General features: G+C 38.6%; 1 protein-coding gene across 9 annotated transcripts in view; it reads right to left on the minus strand.

Annotated features, from left to right (window-relative positions):
• SLC16A9 (solute carrier family 16 member 9) overlaps positions 1-18,544 on the minus strand; it is a 54,835-nt gene that overhangs the window by 5,239 nt on the left and 31,052 nt on the right. For all 9 annotated transcript variants that reach the window (XM_055092827.2, XM_034930606.3, XM_055092826.2 and 6 more), the window contains 2 exons: positions 14,509-14,652; positions 10,690-10,785 (listed from right to left, as the gene is read on the minus strand). In XM_055092827.2, coding sequence (XP_054948802.1) covers positions 10,690-10,785; positions 14,509-14,652 — 240 coding nt within the window. The remainder of the gene's footprint in view (positions 1-10,689; positions 10,786-14,508; positions 14,653-18,544) is intronic.

Raw genomic sequence — 18,544 nt, forward strand, 5'->3', positions numbered from 1 at the left:
TTAAAGTTAACCCCTTCATTCCCAAAGGAAAAAAAAACTTTGCATGCAAATATTAATGTTTCATGTTAATGTAATGGCAACTAAAATAGTATCTTTTGGGACTGTTAAGAGAGTATCTCTTTGCTAACTACTGAGAAGTAATAACAGTAGACAAATGTAATCCTTTCCTTCTCTCATTAAACGTGGCATATACTGTAAAAGTTTAAAACGCTACAGAAAACACACTGACAGAATTAAAAACAGCAGGGTGACCTCATGTACTGCATTAGTACCCATTAACTATAAATTCGTGATTTTTGCCTATTTCTTTGTACAGATTCTAACAAAGTGTCACATCATTAGATACTTAAAAATGCTCTTGGTGTTTTGAAAGTTCTATATTTTCACACAGAACAAATAAATAAACAACTTTCCTATTCTTGCCAACTAAGTTTATCTGTCAACATGATGAAAATCAATTCAACAGATATTTATTGAACACATAAGATAGGAGAGAGTGGGGAAAATCAAATTACACATTGGAGGCTAGTTTCCTCAGCCTTCATCCCACAAGAACATGTCTGTGGTTTAGAAAGATGCAGGATTTTTTCCCCCGGGGTATTGAAGAGTAATTTAGAGTTTCCTGGTGGAATTCTGTAAACTGCAAAACTGTGATTGTTAAAAATTTTAAGTTCCAGGATACATGTGCAGGACGTGCAGGTTTGTTACGTAGGTAAATATAGCCATGGTGGTTTGCTGCACCTATCAACCCATTACCTAGGAATTAAGCCCTGCATGCAATAGCTAAAACTGTAATTTTTAATCTTCAAAAAGAGCATCCTAATTTTAAAATAATCATTGTAAAGGGTTAAGTGAAATAAAGCACTAATTATGCTTCCATGCATGTTATACATTATTACAAAGAGAGAAAATATTAAATGGTGTTCAGGGAACACGAAGCAGTGAGAAATACAGCCATGCTTTAACTCACTAATACTAGGGGTCAATAACTTCCGGAAAGGATCAGAGAGTAAATATTTAAGGCATAGAGGGTGTACAATCTGTGTCCCAAATATTCAACTCTGCCCTTGAAGCATGAAACCAGCTAGAGATAATCCATAAAAAAATGAGCATGGCTGTGTTAAATTTTATTTATGCACGCTGAAATGTAAATTGCACATAGTTTTCACGTATTATGAATATTCTTCTTTTGATTTTTTTCAATCATTTAAAAATGTAAAAACCAATTGTAGCTTGTTAATCATACACAAACCAGCAGTAGGCCAGATTTGGCCCATGGGCATTTGTGGACCAACCCCTGTTCACTACAGAGGAAGATTGCTTCCCCCAAACCTTCATTTCATGCCCACATTCCTTTCTTTCAACTAGGTCACAATATTTCAAGTGTTTTGATGTGGGGTTTCTTTTTAATTTTTAAAAAACTCTGCTGTGACTTTTGTTTTGCTTATCATATCTTTGACTGAAGGTGGGTTCATACTTCTCCCTAATTTCCCTTCACCTAGCTCCCTGTGAGTTGAAACTGAAAACTCCTTTAAATCTTGACTGCCCATAGTTGCTTCATTTTTTATTTAGTGTGCTATGGACCAGGCCCCTATGCCCTCCTCTCAAGACTGAGTGAAAATCAAGATCATCTGTCACAGCATGCAACTCCCAACACCTTCAACACAAATACATTTGGACATTAGGGTAACCTAGGTCAGAATTATAACTGCTAACACTTGAGAGCCCCCGTCATGTGCCTTACACATACATCCCTTTCATATGTCCAATAACCCAATGTGATGGGTACTATTTGTAAATCAAAAATAAAATTCTAAGCCACCCAGCCAGCTGATGGACCCTCCCCTTGGCCAAGGGTATTCTGAAGTAAACCTGAAAAACTAGTTCAGGCCATGATAAGGTCAGGGGGATGGGGGGCTGGATATGCCTCATTATACTCTCCCCTCTTTGGAATTCAAACACAGCTGACCAGTATTAACATTAAAACAGGCACCTTAAGACTGATAGAACAGACTCTTTAAGTCTGATAAGAAATATTCCCTTCTATTGATTCTATCTGCATAATGGGAACCTTGGTCTCCACAACCCCTTGTCTTAACCCAGACATTCCCTTGTATTGATTCTAGATCTTCAGACAATAACTTAACCCTTTCAATTTACTGCCACTTAAAAAATTCTTGAATCCACCTACAACCTGGAAGCCCCTGTTCCCAGTTGTCCTGCCTTTCCAGACCAAGCCAATGTACAACTTACATATATTGATTGATGTCTTATGTCTCCCTAAAATGCATAAAATCAAGTTTAGCCTGACCACCTGAGACAGACTCTCGTGGGACTGTGTCACAGGCCATTTGTTACTCATAAAAATTCAAATATTTTAAAGAATTTGACTCTTTTCATCAACGTACTATTATCCCCAGTTTACAGTTCCAAAACGGAGGTACAGAACAGTTAAGTAACTTGTCTAACACCAGATAGCTAGTGAGTGACAGAAGAGGATTCAAAACTAGACAGTGTGGATCCAGGCTTGTGCTTCTAACTCGATGTCATACTGCCTCTACAGCAAATATAGTACAGGTGAGACCCACTGTCCTTGAAGCTGCCATGCCTACTCTTACAGTCCTTCCCACACTTGTGGAAGATCCTCACAGGTTCTGCAAACTGCATTCCAACTACTCTGGATTCCCCATCTTCTGTTTTTGCATCCCTTCTCCCATCACTGCCTTAGCCATGTCCTCTGACTCTGGCCTTGTCTCCACCTAGACCACAATTCACACTTCTCACCGGGCAGTGCTTTTTAAAATATGTTGGGGAAATATACAGCTGGATTCAATTCAACCACGAATCACTTTGTTGCCACTGGGTTGGCCTCAGGAATAAAATATTAGTTTGGATCCTGTTGCCAGAATAACTACTGACGTTCTTCAGGCTATCTAAAAGCCTGACCTTCCAGGGTTACCCACCTACCAGCAAGAAGCATATGTAAATTTACAACTTTTGATAACTTGGCAAATGTATGTCCTAAAAAACTCAGGAAATGTTGGCCACATAAATTTTGATAAGAACTGTACATAACTTTAAAAAATTCATCTGAAAATTGAAAAACCACTTTTATATGTCCAGAATGCTTTTATATTTAAAAATTATATTTTATATTTTCCCCCTCAGTGATCATCTCTTGATTACTAAAGGAATAACAAGAGTAAACAGCTTGTCATTTGGATATGCACGTAGGCCAGTGAGAGGTATTGAGAAACCAGTACTTTAGAAAAATTGTAAGTTCCACACTACAAGGAGGTGGAGACATGATCAGCATCAGTCTTTCTGACAGTGGCCTTAGGGATGTTAATTTTCGTTCCTTTTCTCCTATCTTTTTCAGGGATAAGGTGCTTTCTAGAAGCACTTTCTTTTTCTTTTAGCAATGTCTTCACCAGCATGTGACTCTCAATTTACTGGGCCCATAGGCTTTCTTTTCATATGTTCTGTTGGACATAGAATGCCCCCAATTTAGATATTTTAGAGACTTTTGAAAGCCACTCCCGCTATCTGGATTCCTCCTCTCTGGGCAGGATATCTCTGAAAGAAAGGCAGCAGCCCCAGGCAAGGGGTTATAGATAAAACTCCCATCTTCCTGGGACAGAGTATGTGGGGGAAGGGGCGGTTGTGGGCGCAGCTTCAGCAGACTTAAACATTCCTGCCTTCCAGCTCTAAAGAGAGCAGCGGATCTCCCAGCACAGCATTCGAGCTCTGGTAAGGGACAGAGTGCCTTCTCATGTGGGTCCCTGACCCCCATACCTCCTGACTGGGAAACATCTCCCAGCAGGGGTAGAGAGATACCTCATACAAGAGAGCTCCAGCTGATATTTGGCAGGTGCCCCTCTGGGATGAAGCTTCCAGAGGAAGGAGCAGGCAGTAATTTTTGCTGTTCTCCAGCCTCCGCTGGTGATACCCAGGCAAACAGGGTCTGAAGTAAACCCCCAGCAAACTCCAGCAGAACTGCAGAAGAGGGGCCTGTTAGAAGGAAAACTAACAAACAGAAAGTGATAGCATCAACATCAACAAAAAGGATGACCACGCAAAAACTCCATCCAAAGGTCACCAACGGCAAAGACCAAAGGTAAATAAATCCACGAAGATGAGGAAAAACCAGCACAAAAAGGCTGAAAATTCCAAAAACCAGAATGCCTCTTTTCCTCCAAAGGATCGCAACTCTTTGCCAGCAAAGGAACAAAATTGGATGAAGAATGAGTTTGATGAATTGACAGAAGTAGGCTATAGAAGGTGGGTAATAACAAACTCCTCCGAGCTAAAGGAGCATGTTTTAACCCAATGCAAGGAAGCTAAGGAGCTTTAAAAAAAGGTTAGAGTAATTGCTAACTAGAATAACCAGTTTAGAGAAGAATATGAATGACCTGATGAAGCTGAAAAACACACCATGAGAACTTCGTGAAGCATACACAAGTATCAATAGCCAAATTGATCAAGTGGAAGAAAGGATATCAGAGATTGAAGATCAACCTAATGAAATAAAGTATGAAGACAAGATTAGAGAAAAAAGAATAAAAAGGAACAAACAAAGCCTCTAGGAAATATGGGACTACATGAAAAGACCAAACCTACATTTGATTGGTGTACTTGAAAGTGATGGGGAGAATGGAACCAAGTTGGAAAACACACTTCAGGATATTATCAAGGAGAACTTCCCCAACCTAGCAAGACAGGCCAACATTCAAATTCAGGAAATACAGAGAACAACACAAAGATACTCCTTGAGAAGGGCAACCCTAAGACACATAATTATGAGATTCACCAAGGTTGAAATGAAGGAAAAAATATTAAGGGCAGCCAGAGAGAAAGGTTGGGTTACCCACAAAGGGAAGCCCATCGGACTAAAAGCGGATCTCTCTGTAGAGACCTTACAAGCCAGAAGAGAGTGAGGGCCAATGTTCAACATTCTTAAAGAAAAGAATTTTCAACCCAGAATTTTATATCCAGCCAAACTAAGCTTCATAAGTGAAGGAGAAATAAAATTCTTTACAGAGAAGCAAATGCTGAGAGAGTCTGTCACCACCAGTCCTGCCTTACAAGAGCTCCTGAAGCAGGTACTAAATATGGAAAGAAACAACCAGTACCAGCCACTGCAAAAACATACCAAAATGTAAAGACCATCGACACTATGAAGAAACTGCATCAACTAATGGGCAAAATAACCAGCTAGCATCATAATGACAGGATCAAATTCACACATAACAATATTAACCTTAAATGTAAATGAGCTAAATGCCCCAATTAAAAGACACAGACTGGCAAATTGGATAAAGAGTCAAGATCCATTGGTGTGCTGTATTCAGAAGACCCAGCTCATGTGCGAAGACACGCATAGGCTCAAAATAAAGGGATGGAGGAAGATTTACCAAGCAAATGGAAAGCAAAAAAAAGTAGGGGTTGCAATCCTAGTCTCTGATAAAAGGACTTTAAAGAAACAAAGATCAAAAAAGACAAAGAAGGTCATTATATAATGGTAAAGGGATCAATGCTAACAATCCTAAATATATATGCACCCAATACAGGAGCACCCATATTCATAAAGCAAGTTCTTAGAGACCTATAAGGAGATTTAGACTCCCACACAATAATAGTGGGAGGTTTTAACATCCCACTGTCAATACTGGACAGATCAATGAGACAGAAAATTAACAAGGATATTCAGGACTTGAACTCAGCTCTGGACCAAGCAGACCTAATAGACATCAACAGAACTCTACACCCCAAATCAACAGAATATACATTCTTCTCAGCATCACACAGCACTTATTCTGAAATAGACCACATAATTGGAAGTAAAACACTCCTCAGCAAATGGAAAAGAACAGAAATCATAACAAACAGTCTCTCAGACCACAGTGCAATCAAATTAGAGCTCAGAATTAAGAAACTCACTGAAAACCACACAACTACATGGAAACTGAACAACCTGCTTCAGAATGACTACTGAGTAAATAACAAAATTAAGGCAGAAATAAATAAGTTCTTTGAAACCAAAGAGAACAAAGACACAATGTACCAGAATCTCTGGGACACAGCTAAAGCAGTGTTTACAGGAAAATTTATAGCACTAAATGCCCACAGGAGAAAGTGGGAAATATCTAAAATCGACATCCTAACATCTCAATTTAAAGAACTGGAGAAGCAAGAGCAAACAAATTCAAAAGCTAGCATAAGACAAGAAATAACTAAGATCAGAGCAGAACTGAAGGAGATAGAGACATGAAAAATCCTTCAAAAAAATCAATGAATCCAGGAGCTGGTTTTTTTTTTTTTTTTTTTTTTTTTTTTTTTTTTGAGACGGAGTCTTGCTCTGTCTCCCAGGTTGGAGTGCAGTGGCGCCATCTCGGCTCACTGCAAGCTCTGCCTCCCGGGTTCACGCCATTCTCCTGCCTCAGCCTCCCAAGTAGCTGGGACTACAGGCGCCCGCCAACACGCCCGGCTAATTTTTTGTATTTTTAGTAGAAACGGGGTTTCACCGTGTTAGCCAAGATGGTCTCGATCCAGGAGCTGGTTTTTTGAAAAAATTAACAAAATAGATAGACCGCTAGCCAGACTAACAAATAAGAAAAGAGAGAAGAATCAAATAGACACAATAAAAAATGATAAAGGGGAGATCACCACTGATCACACAGAAATACAAATCCCATCAGAGAATACTATAAACACCTCTACACAAGTAAACGGGAAAATCTAGAATAAATGGATAAATTCCTGGACACACACACCCTCCCAGGACTAAACCAGGAAGAAGTCGAATTTCTGAATAGATCAATAACAAGCTCTGAAATTAAGGCAGTAATTAATAGCCTACCAACCAAAAAAAATGCCCATGACCAGGCGGATTCACAGCCAAATTCTAACAGAGGTACAAAGAGGAGCTGGCAGCATTCCTTCTAAAACTATTCCAAACAATAGAAAAACAAGGACTCCTCCCTAACTCATTGTATGAGGCCAGCATCATCCTGATACCAAAACCTGGCAGAAACACAACAAAAAGAGAAAATTTCAGGCCAATATCCCTGATAAACATTGATGCGAATTTCCTCAATAAAATACTGGCAAACCAAATCCAGCAGCACATTAAAAAGCTTATCCACCACGATCAAGTTGGCTTCATCCCTGGGATGCAAGGCTGGTTCAACATATGCAAATCAATAAACGTAATCCATCACATAAACAAAACCAATGACAAAAACCAAATGATTATCTCAGTAGATGCAGAAAAGGCCTTCGATAAAATTCAACACCCCTTCATGCTAAAAACTCTCAATAACCTAGGTATTGATGGAACATATCTCAAAATAATAAGAGCTATTTCTGACAAACCGACAGCCAATATTATATTGAATGGGCAAAAGCTGGAAGCATTCCCTTTGAAAACCAACACAAGACAAGGATACCCTCTCTCACCACTCCTATTCATCATAGTATTGGAAGTTCTTGCCAGGGCAATCAGGCAAGAGACAGAAATAAAGTGTATTCAAATAGGAAGAGAGGAAATCAAATTATCTCTGTTTGCAGATGACATGATTGTATATTTAGAAAACCCCATTGTCTCAGCCCAAAATCTCCTTAAGCTAATAAGAAACTTCAGCAAAGTCTCAGGACACAAAATCAATGGCAAAAATCACAAGCATTCCTATACACCAATAATAGACAGATAGTCAAATCATGAGTGAACTCCCATTCACATGCTACATAGAGAATAAAATACCTAGAAATACAACTTACAAGGCATGTGAAGGACCTCTTCAAGGAGAACTACAAACCACCACTCAAGGAAATAAGAGAGTACACAAACAAATGAAAAAACCTTCCATGCTGATGCATAGGAAGAATCAATATCGTGAAAATGGCCATACTGCCCAAGGTAATTTATAGATTCAATGCTATTCCCATCAAGCTACCATTGACTTTCTTCACAGAATTGGAAAAAAACTACTTTAAATTTCATATGGAAGCAAAAAAGAGCCCATATAGCCAAGACAATTCTAAGCAAAAGGAACAAAGCTGAAGGCTTCACACTACCTGACTTCAAACTATACTACAAGGCTACAGTAACAAAAACAGCATGGTACTGGTACCAAAACAGAGATACAGACCAATAGAACAGAACAGAGGCCTCAGAAATAACACCACACATATACAACCATCTGATCTTTGACAAACCTGACAAAAACAAGCAATGGGGAAAGGATTCCCTATTTAATAAATGGTGTTGGGAAAACAGGCTAGCCATATGCAGAAAACTGAAACCGGACCCCTTCCTTACACCTTATATAAAAATTAACGCAAGATGTATTAAAGATTTAAATATAAGACCTAAAACCATAAAAACCCTAGAAGAAAACCTAGGCAATACCATTCAGGACATAGGCATGGGCAAAGACATCATGACTAAAACACCGAAAGCAATGGCAACAAAAGCCAAAATAGACAAATGGGATCTAATTAAACTAAAGAGCTTCTGCAAAGCAAAAGAAACTATCATCAGAGTGAACAGGCAACCTACAGAATGGGAGAAAATATTTGCAATCTATCCATCTGATAAAGGGCTAATATCCAGAATCTACAAGGAACATAAACAAATTTACAAGAAAAAAAACAACCCCATCAAAAAGTGGCGAAGGATATGAACAGACACTTTTCAAAAGAAGACATCTGGCCAGGCACAGTGGCTCATGCCTGTAATCCCAACATTTTAGGAGGCTGAGGCAGGCAGATCACAAGGTCAGGAGTTCAAGACTTCCATGGCCAACGTAGGGAAACACTGTCTCTACTAAAAATACAAAAATTAGCCGGGCGTGGTGGCAGGCACCTGTAATCCCAGCTACTCAGGAGGCTGAGGCAGGAGAATCACTTGAAACTGGAAGGTGGAGGTTGCAGTGAGCTGAGATTGCGCCACTGCACTCCAACCTAGGCAAAAGAGCAAAACTCCATCTCAAAAAAAAAAAAAAAAAGAAAAGAAAAGAAAAGAAAAAAAGAAGACATTTATGCAGCCAACAAACATATGAAAAAAAACTCATCATCACTGGTCATTAGAGAAATGCAAATCAAAACCACAATGAGATACCATCTCACGCCAGTTAGAATGGCAATCATTAAAAAGTCAGGAAACAACAGATGCTGGAGAGGATGTAGAGAAATAGGAATGCTTTTACACTTCAATCATTGTGGAAGACAGTGTGGCAATTCTCAAGGATCTAGAACTAGAAATACCATTTGACCCAGCAATCCCATTACTGGATATATACCCCAAGGATTATAAATCATTCTACCATAAAGACACATGCACATGTATGTTTATTGAAGCACTATTCACAACAGCAAAGACTTGGAACCAACCCAAATGTCCATCAATCTTAGACTGGATAAAGAAAATGTGGCATGCATAGTCCAGGCACAGTGGCTCACGCCTGTAATCCCAGCACTTTGGGAGGCCGAGAGGGGCAGATCACCTGAGGTCGGGAGTTTGAGATTAGTCTGACCAACATGAAGAAACCCTGTCTCTACTAAAAATACAAAAAATTAGCCGGGCATGGTGGCACATGCCTATAATTCCAGCTACTCGGGAGGCTGAGACAGGAGAATCACTTGAACCCAGGAGGCGGAGGTTGTGGTGAGCCAAGATTGTGCTGTTACACTCCAGCCTGGGCAACAAGAGTGCAACTCCGTCTCAAAAAAAAGAAAAAAGAAAAGAAAAGAAGGAAGGAAGGAAGGAAGGAAAGAAAGAAAGAAAGAAAGAAAGAAAGAAAGAAAGAAAGAAAGAAAGAAAGAAAGAAAGAAAGAAAGAAAAAGAAAGAAAGAAAATGTGGCACATACACTCCACGGAATACTATGCAGCCATAAAAAAGAATGAGTTCGTGTCCTTTGCAGGGATATGAGTGAAGCTGGAAACCATCATTCTCAGCAAACTAACACAGGAACAGAAAACCAAACACCACATGTTCTCACTGATAAGTGGGAGTTGAACAATGAGAACGTATGGGCACAGGGAGGGGAACATCACACACCGGGGCCTGTTGGGGGGTGGGGGGCTACGGGAGGGATAGCATTAGGAGAAATACCTAATGTAGATCATGGGTTGATGGGTGCAGCAAACCACCGTGGCACATGTATACCTATGTAACAAAACTGCATGTTCTGCACAAGTAACCCAGAACTTAAAATATAATAATAATAAATAATAAATAACGAGAAGGTTTACTTTGGACTTTCAGGAAGCAAACACAATGGCAGGAAAAAATAGCTTTTTTAGAAATATCATAAAGACAACTTTTCAAGTTTTATGGTCATTTAAATTTAAGTTTCTAAAAGTGCTTTGACAATCATAGGTGTCCCTGTAAAAATTTATTAATGTTATACTAAATATCAGTTTACAATTTTAGAAGAGCTATATATTTTAGAAAACATCCCATATAAGACATAAAAATTTATAATGTAAAATGTAAAAAAAAAAAAACGAAAGCTACTGCCATATATATGGTGTAAAATAAACTTTCCTTCCAGAAGTAAAGAAATTATTTTGCTACCTGATTGGTAGCTGGGTAATGGTTGGTTAAACATATCTGTGCTTGGTAACTTTTTACTTTGTTTAGAAGACTGAATGGTGACAATACTGTACTCATTTTGAAAATATACCTGTTGAAATCAGGCCAAGCGCTAGGCCTCGGCGATCGTCAAAATACTGGCACGTAATGGTCACTGTTGCAGTGTATAATAAACCACATCCAAGACCTAAGCATGAGAAGACATTGCATAAATTAAGACACTGCATTACTTCAATGCAAGAGAAAAAAGGAAAAACAAGTATGTCCAATAAGACATTCCATTACTCACTGGCTAAAACTGTTACAAGTACAGACTTCTAGATTCTTTCCATGTGTGTAGCCCCAATAGACACCATTGGGCAGCCTCATTTTTCACCCCACACCCACCTTAAGATCAGGGTCCAGTAAAAAAGTATCCAATTTCTAAAGCATGAATGAATAACGCCAATGTAAATTAAGAGATTATGGAGAAAGAAAGAAAATGGCTAAATTCACATACCAAATAGCAAATTTGATCAAGTTTGCCCCTTAGAGATCTATGCCTTTTCCAAGTCCTTGCCCCCAGCTCAGTGTTCTTCCTCTTCTAAGTCCTCTAAACAACTTTTTAAAATACACTTGATCACTCAAAGCTATTTTGTTAGAGTTTAGCCTGCACAACCCAGTCTGCAATATGAAGGCCCTGTGGGGTTCTCATATCATCTCACCACAGTGAAATTTATATCTGTAAGTCTTCATCTTTTAGAGGTGCATATTACCTTATTTAGAAGTAAAATGTAGTAATGTCTTTACTTTAAAATACTTTCACCAAAAAAAGGAAGCACATACAACAAAATACTGACAACTATTGGTGAGCATATGGTTGTTTGCTATACTATTCTCCACTTTTCTGTAAATTTGAAATTATTTTATAATTAGCAACAAAAAAAATGTTGCAACTAAATTTCTCTTCCTGAATCCCAAGGGTAATATTTATCTCCAGATCATCTCCAAGGCTCTCGTTTGTTAGCTTAATATTTTCTTCCCTTTTAAGAATCTGACAACCCCAGTTTGTTTTTCATATAATTCTCCGTTGGCCCTCAGTCATTTACTTTATGCTTTTCTTCCACAACATTATCTGTTCTTGAGGATCACTCTAAAACAACAAATAAGCCATAGTCTAATAATTGAATTTTAACTATGGCCTATTATGTGAATTATTAAGGTCATTTTCCTTACTTAAAATAGCTACCTGGACTATGATTTAAAAGAATACATGAATTTAACAAATACACTGCATAAACATTTTAGGAAATCAGCACTTAACCCATGACTCAGATGATTATCCATGATTGCACACAGAGTCTTATTAATGAAATGAGAGAGATTAAAACAACTAGACTTTAAATAACCCTTTAAAAATAGAGTGCCCTTTTATGTCATTTATGGGGAAAAAAATACTCTCAAAATCTAAGACATGAGTTGGATTAATTTATATAGTTGTCATTACTACACAGAGGACACTTCAAAACATGAAATAAGAACTGTTTCTAACCAATCAATTTTGTGAAGCCAAAAAGTGTCACCCTTAACTAAGACTATTTCTGAAAGCCTTTGGAGGCGGTTTTATTGTAAATAATGCAAAGTTACATGCTTTCTGTGATTTCGTTGTCAGAGCTGTGTCAAAGGTTAAGCATTGAAGACATGAAAAAAAGACATTTCAGGTTACTAAGTGTCAATGCCAAAAAAGTTGAAACAGCAACTTCTAAACTTTAAATGTTATACTAAAATGATTCTGCACAGAATTGCATCTTACAAATGTTACCATTAGACTGAACCCTTCTTATTTTTCTAAAGAGCTCATGATACAGGAATGAGATTTTAGACTGTGTAATAATTTCCTGTCACTTTTTTTTCAATTTGATACTCTATTTCAAATGATAACAGAATGAAAGTGCCAGTGTTCATTATTATCCCATTTATTTATCCCACAAACATTCCATGAGCCCTATACTATGAGCCTACTGATGAAATAAAACTGTGAAGAAATCAACCATGGTGGTAAATATTAATAATTTGCCAGCAAGCAGTAACTCACAGGTCCCCAATAATTACCGTGGTGAGAGATATTTTTATTAATTGAAATCTAACTCAACTCTTTATTTTATTGTTATCTTGCTTGACATCATTTAGTCCTCACAAGACCCACACGAGGTAGGTTTCTTAGCCTGCCTTCACAGATGAGGGAGGGTACAGTCATTCGTGGAGATGAAGGAGCTTGCTCAAACTCACAGAACCTGTGTCTGCTGACCTGAAGTCCAGTGCTCCCTCCATGAGCTGACAGTTTCCTCTTAGTCACTGAGAATCAGAACCTATTGCCAAATCAGAGCTATGTACGTCCTCAGACCTGAGCCTGTTTTCTGACCCAGAATCCACTAAATGAAGGAAAGGCCAGGACTCTAGGAGCAAGGACACTGCAACAAACATGATGACAAGTTGGTATATATGGAATGATAACGTGAGTCTTTCCCCAGAGAGAACTATGCCATCTATTTAAGTAACTGTACACTGAGGAAAGTGAAATACATTTTGAACATTGTTGTTAGAGACATGAAGAGTTTGCATGGCTTCCCCTTAGAGTGGGCTTACATGGGGCAGGTAATATATGGGATTATGCCCCAACTGCCCAGCCAATGGTCCTTTCTCCAGTCCCTGATATTTAATTATAGCACATATACACAAGAGCTGATAGAACTCCCTACATTGTTCTTTGGTCCCTTGGACAAAGCAATAAGAGTTATCATTCCCTACAACATCATCATAGTGAGGAAAACCAAGTGAAAGCCCTGTAACTCCACCATCAGCGGCAATAGCCATAAGTGTAAGCCTAAGCCAATATCAAATCCCATGTAAATGGACTACTGAGTGTCAGACTGAGCGTCTCTAAGTGTCAGACGAAGTCTCCTAGCTTTGTTAATTTAGTTAGTAATATTTTTACTTCTCTGAGCTTCACTTTCCCTCTCTGTAAAATGGGTTCTTGTGAAGAGGAAATGAGATCATATAAAGCATTTAGCACAGTCCCTATCATATGATAAGTACACAGTGAATATTAGTTGCTACATTTTCTATTATTTATTATTGGAGAAATATTTCCAGGCAGAAAAAAGGAATAGTGATAGTCAATAAAATTAGCTCCTTTCAGGCATTAAGAAGAAACTTGAAAGCTGGAGACCATCTTTTTCTAAGTCCCTACCAACAGCCCCTAGAAATACCAAGTTTGGTGATTTTTAACGCTGAACCCAATTAGTGTAATGACATGACAAGGATATCTTCCCGAATTTTCAGTACTCTAAGGCCCTGCGCCTCCTATGCTTTCCTCCCCTGTAACCAGTATCATCCCACCACTCAGCTTTCTTCACTTATGTCTTATCTCTAAAAAAAATAGTAATACATGCTTTCAAATCTACTTTTTACTTGTGCTGTGGCTTTTGACTTGGGTCCACAGCAACAGATGCTATGGAATGCAAACAGCTGTTTGTGAACACAAACAGCTTCAAAGAATCTTGCTTGACTGACCAATAGGAAAAGGGCCACTTCATAATTTAGTGAGAAGTGACAGATGTCAATAACACCCAAGTTTTATGTTCCCCTCTCACTTTTCCCATACGTGCTATAGAGAGACAAGGGCTGAGATGAAAAACTTCCCTGTGCCTTGCAAGGAGACAGAGTATGGATTGTTTGTTCTTTCAAACATTTTGATTCACTGGGCAGGTTTTTTTCACTAAAGCAACAGTTTTTGGAGAAGTGGTTATTGAAAGTAAATTATTAGTGAGCATTTTCACTCCTTTACATTAACTGGATCATAAACCTGGCACTGGTGAAATGATGTGTATCTCTTGAAGGTTAGGAAAGTCATAGTGATGAGGTTCCTTACCTACAACAATGCCATAGGAAAAAAACAGAAAGTAGATATTGGGAGCAAAACTGCTCAACATCAGGCCTCCAGCCACCATGAAGCCACTGAAGATTGTGACAGGTCTTGCTCCAAAAGATGAGACACAGAGACTGCAGACAGGACCTAAAAAAAGAAATGAAACCTTCACTTATTATCATATGATCCATCCATCTTAAGTTCAAAATGATTCTTTCCACCATAAAACAACAAAAATAAAATGCACTGAATATTTATGATATGCAGACACTATATGAGGCAGCTCACATGAACAATCTCATCTCATTTTCATCTTACTGCAGCCCTGGGATGTGGATACTACTGTTAGTCCCATTCTTTTTGATAATGAAATTAAAGGATGATATTATCACATAGGTAAAATGGAGGTTCTGGAGTCAGATTTTATTCAAATTCTAGCCCTACTACTTGGTAGCTATTCGGTCTTGGGCAACTTATTTGATCATTCTGTGCCTTAGTTTCCTCATCTGAAAACGGGAATTATAATAGTACCCACCTGACTGTGTTACTGTGCCCTGTTGACTGACAGGCAAAAGTGACCATCACCTGGAATTGTTCTACACATAAGTGGGCAACAGCTCATGTAACAGAATTTAAGTGATAGTGAAATTCTTTCCTACTAGGACTGTACTCAGAAGTACAGAACTTAATGTACTAGAAATAAAAGGACGTTAAGGGTTATTTAGCCCAACAGTCTCATTTAACATGGAAGGAAACTGAAGCTCAAAGAAGCTGTTCAAGTCAATGGTAGAAGAAAGACCAAGGATTTGAAAGCAAAGAGAAGTATATCTGAACTGAGTTGACAACCTTTCAAGTTGATCTCCAATTTTCAAAAACCACACCTACCAGAATGGCTAAAGACAGACAATACTGTTAGCAAGAAAGCGGTAGGAACAGAATTCTCACACACTGCTGGCAGTGTTTACTAAAGCCGAACACAACACGCTGTAAAACCCAGAAGTTTCAATTCTATGTGGAATTCAATTCCACATAAACACCTAGAGTTATATACATAATTATATGGCAGTGAAAATGATCTACAACTACACACATTAAGGGTGTATCACACAAACACAATGTAAATGAAAGACACAATGTAAATGAAAGACATCCAACATAAAAAGTACAACCCATATACTTTCAATTATAAAAACTACAGAAACAAGCAAAACTAATCTGTGTTAGAAGTCAGGATACTGGCTATCTTTAGTAGGGGCTGGGGAGTTATAATCAGAAGAGCGCAAAGCCAAACTTGTGGGGTATTGCTCATGTTCTTGTTCTTGGCATGAATGTAATGATTATATGAGTGTATTCAGTTCATGAGCATTCATCAAGCTATACTGTCATGATACATACACTTTTCTGTATGTATGTGTCTTTTACCACTTTTTGAAGCAACCTCAGAGAAACAATGGAATCCATCATGGTCTCACTGTTTGTAAATGACAGAGGTAGGTTCCAATAACCCATGCACTATGCTCTTACATTCTTCCCAATACCAGAGAACTTCTTATACACATATTTAAGACCAGTTTATGGCCCCTGAGATACACTGAGATCATAGCTCCTGATGCTTAAGGCTCTCCCACATTCCTTCCTGGCCATAAATTGGACCCTCACATTTTCAGGCCCTCTTGTGTGAGTCAGCGCAGAAGAGGAGACTGATACATTTGCATGACAAATAGAGGGAAATATTCTGTGCCAGTATTTTAAAAGGAAAATCCATTTGAAAGACCAAATTTATCATCCAATAGTTGGGCTGTCTGTACACCCAATGAGAAATACTTAGATACTTCAAAAATAGAAACAGTTTTAAGAGTCTAATTTTACAAATGAATGTCTGACAGCATAAGGCATGACCCTTCTCTGTTGTTACCAAACTACATTGACATTGAGTTTCAGTGTTCACAAATTTTACAACACATTGGAATTGAAACACACAGAGATTATTCCTGGCATACTTGAAAAGTTTCAAGTTTCATCCTCAAAATAGGACTTTATGCTCTTTAATGCATGCTAATTCCATGAGGAAGCCTCAGAGCCTGGGAGTGTGGGGGCAAGATGGAGGAGTAATAATTTTCATAGCATGTACAACCAAAGCCACTGCTGTATGAAATATACAGCATCATTATCAACTATGTGATAAATTCTTAAGTCACTTTTTTTGCCTAACAAATGATTTTTTTTGAAGAACAATTTAAGCATTAGGAAAAAATGAACAGAAATTCTCTTACAGTGGAAACAGCAAATGGAAACAGGTTTTAAAATTCTCTACTTTCACACTGCCATCTGCTGCTGATTTAGAGAAATATATCGTTAGGTCAGAGACTAAAGACAAAAAATTTTAGAGCTGAAATTTTGGAAGTTGAAAACGGTCTAAACACCTCAATTTAAAAATGGTGAAACTGGAACTCAGAAAGATCATGTGATTTGACCAAGAGTCCATAGCTAGCCAATGACAGGTCTAAGGCCAAAGTCAGACCAGCATTCTCCCTGATTGAGAAATAGTTCAATTGGGATCTTAATTTTTTCCTAGAAATCAAATTACTAGTAAAGAACATCAAGGTACTGTTAGAGTAGGTAGTTAGGCAGACATGAGCAGGGCAGGAGAGCCCTCGCCTCACCCAGGAATTTCCAGTAACCATCAGGTGATGGTCAGATGTTTATTAAACTGTTTTTCTGAAATGATAATTGGCCACAGCCAACACCAGGGGAAGAGAGTCTCCCAGTAGACAGAAAACACCTGGAGCTGGTGATCAGCAGCTTCCCAATAAGATCTCAGGAGTTGGACAAGTGGACTCTGGCATGCTCACTAAGAGGCAAAATGGTGGATGTACGACCTTCCTCTGGGGGCATTTGACTGGTAAAGGAAAACTGCCCCTACGGAGCATGAGCACAGCCTCAGTAAACACACTATGCACGTGGTCACCCTCCCAAATGACCAACACTGCCTATGCGGCAGTTGAGCAACAGCCAACCATGAGGGAAGAATCAAGAGAGAAGGAAAAACCCCAGAACCATGCCAACTTGTAAAACCCCAAGTCAAGGGCTGAATGGGGTACCTGAATCTCTCAAGTTGCCCACATGGCCCTCTTCCAAGTGTAAATACTTCCTTTCACTCCTGCTCTAAAATTTTTTAATAAACTCTCACTCCGGCTCTAAAACTTGCCTTGGTCTCTTTCTCTGCTTTAAACCCACTTCTGCCCCCTGGCGGAATTCTTTCCTCCAAGGAAGCAAGGATCAAGTCTGCTGCAGACCTGTATGGATTCACCACTGGTAATGGTACTTTTGTTAATGTCTTATAGATAACATAGCTTTATGAACTTATGTTAGATGAAAACATAAAATTTATAATCACTTGGTGTTCAATAGTTTAGAGCAAAATTATTTTACCCTTATCCTTAGAACCTGGGTTTATTTATAGATTCTATTCACATAGATTTAAAACACAATAGCCTCATATTTCAGCAATAACAAGACAAAATGTATCAAAGTGACCATCAAGTCACATCTGCAAAATGTGATATATTTATGTATTTAGCTCTTTGTAGTAACTGTGCAAGGCCTCAAGATGATAAACCATCTATTATTCCTCAGCACTGGATGAGTTTCAAGAGACAGATTAAATCAAAGGGCTACTTTCAGGAGATTTCTTACAATGCAAAGTGAAAACTTTGCAGAAGGGAACTTTGGAACAAAAGTTAGTTTACCTGTGACATGAACCAGTGATTCCACACCTTTGAACCTGAACAATTTTAGGGAAAAAAAGGGGGGAAAAAGGGGCGAGGGTTCCTAATGTTTTATTTTCACAAGATACTTTAAAAATATAATAACTGGCCGGGCATGGTGGCTCAAGCCTGTAATCCCAGCACTTTGTGAGGCCAAGGCAGGTGGAACACCTGAGGTCAGGAGTTCAAGACCAGGTTGGCCAACATGGCGAAACCCTGCCTCTACTAAAAATACAAAAATTAGCCAGGTGTGATGACACATGCCTGTAATC

Source organism: Pan paniscus, chromosome 8, assembly GCF_029289425.2.
Source record: "Pan paniscus chromosome 8, NHGRI_mPanPan1-v2.0_pri, whole genome shotgun sequence".
NCBI lineage: Eukaryota > Metazoa > Chordata > Mammalia > Primates > Hominidae > Pan > Pan paniscus.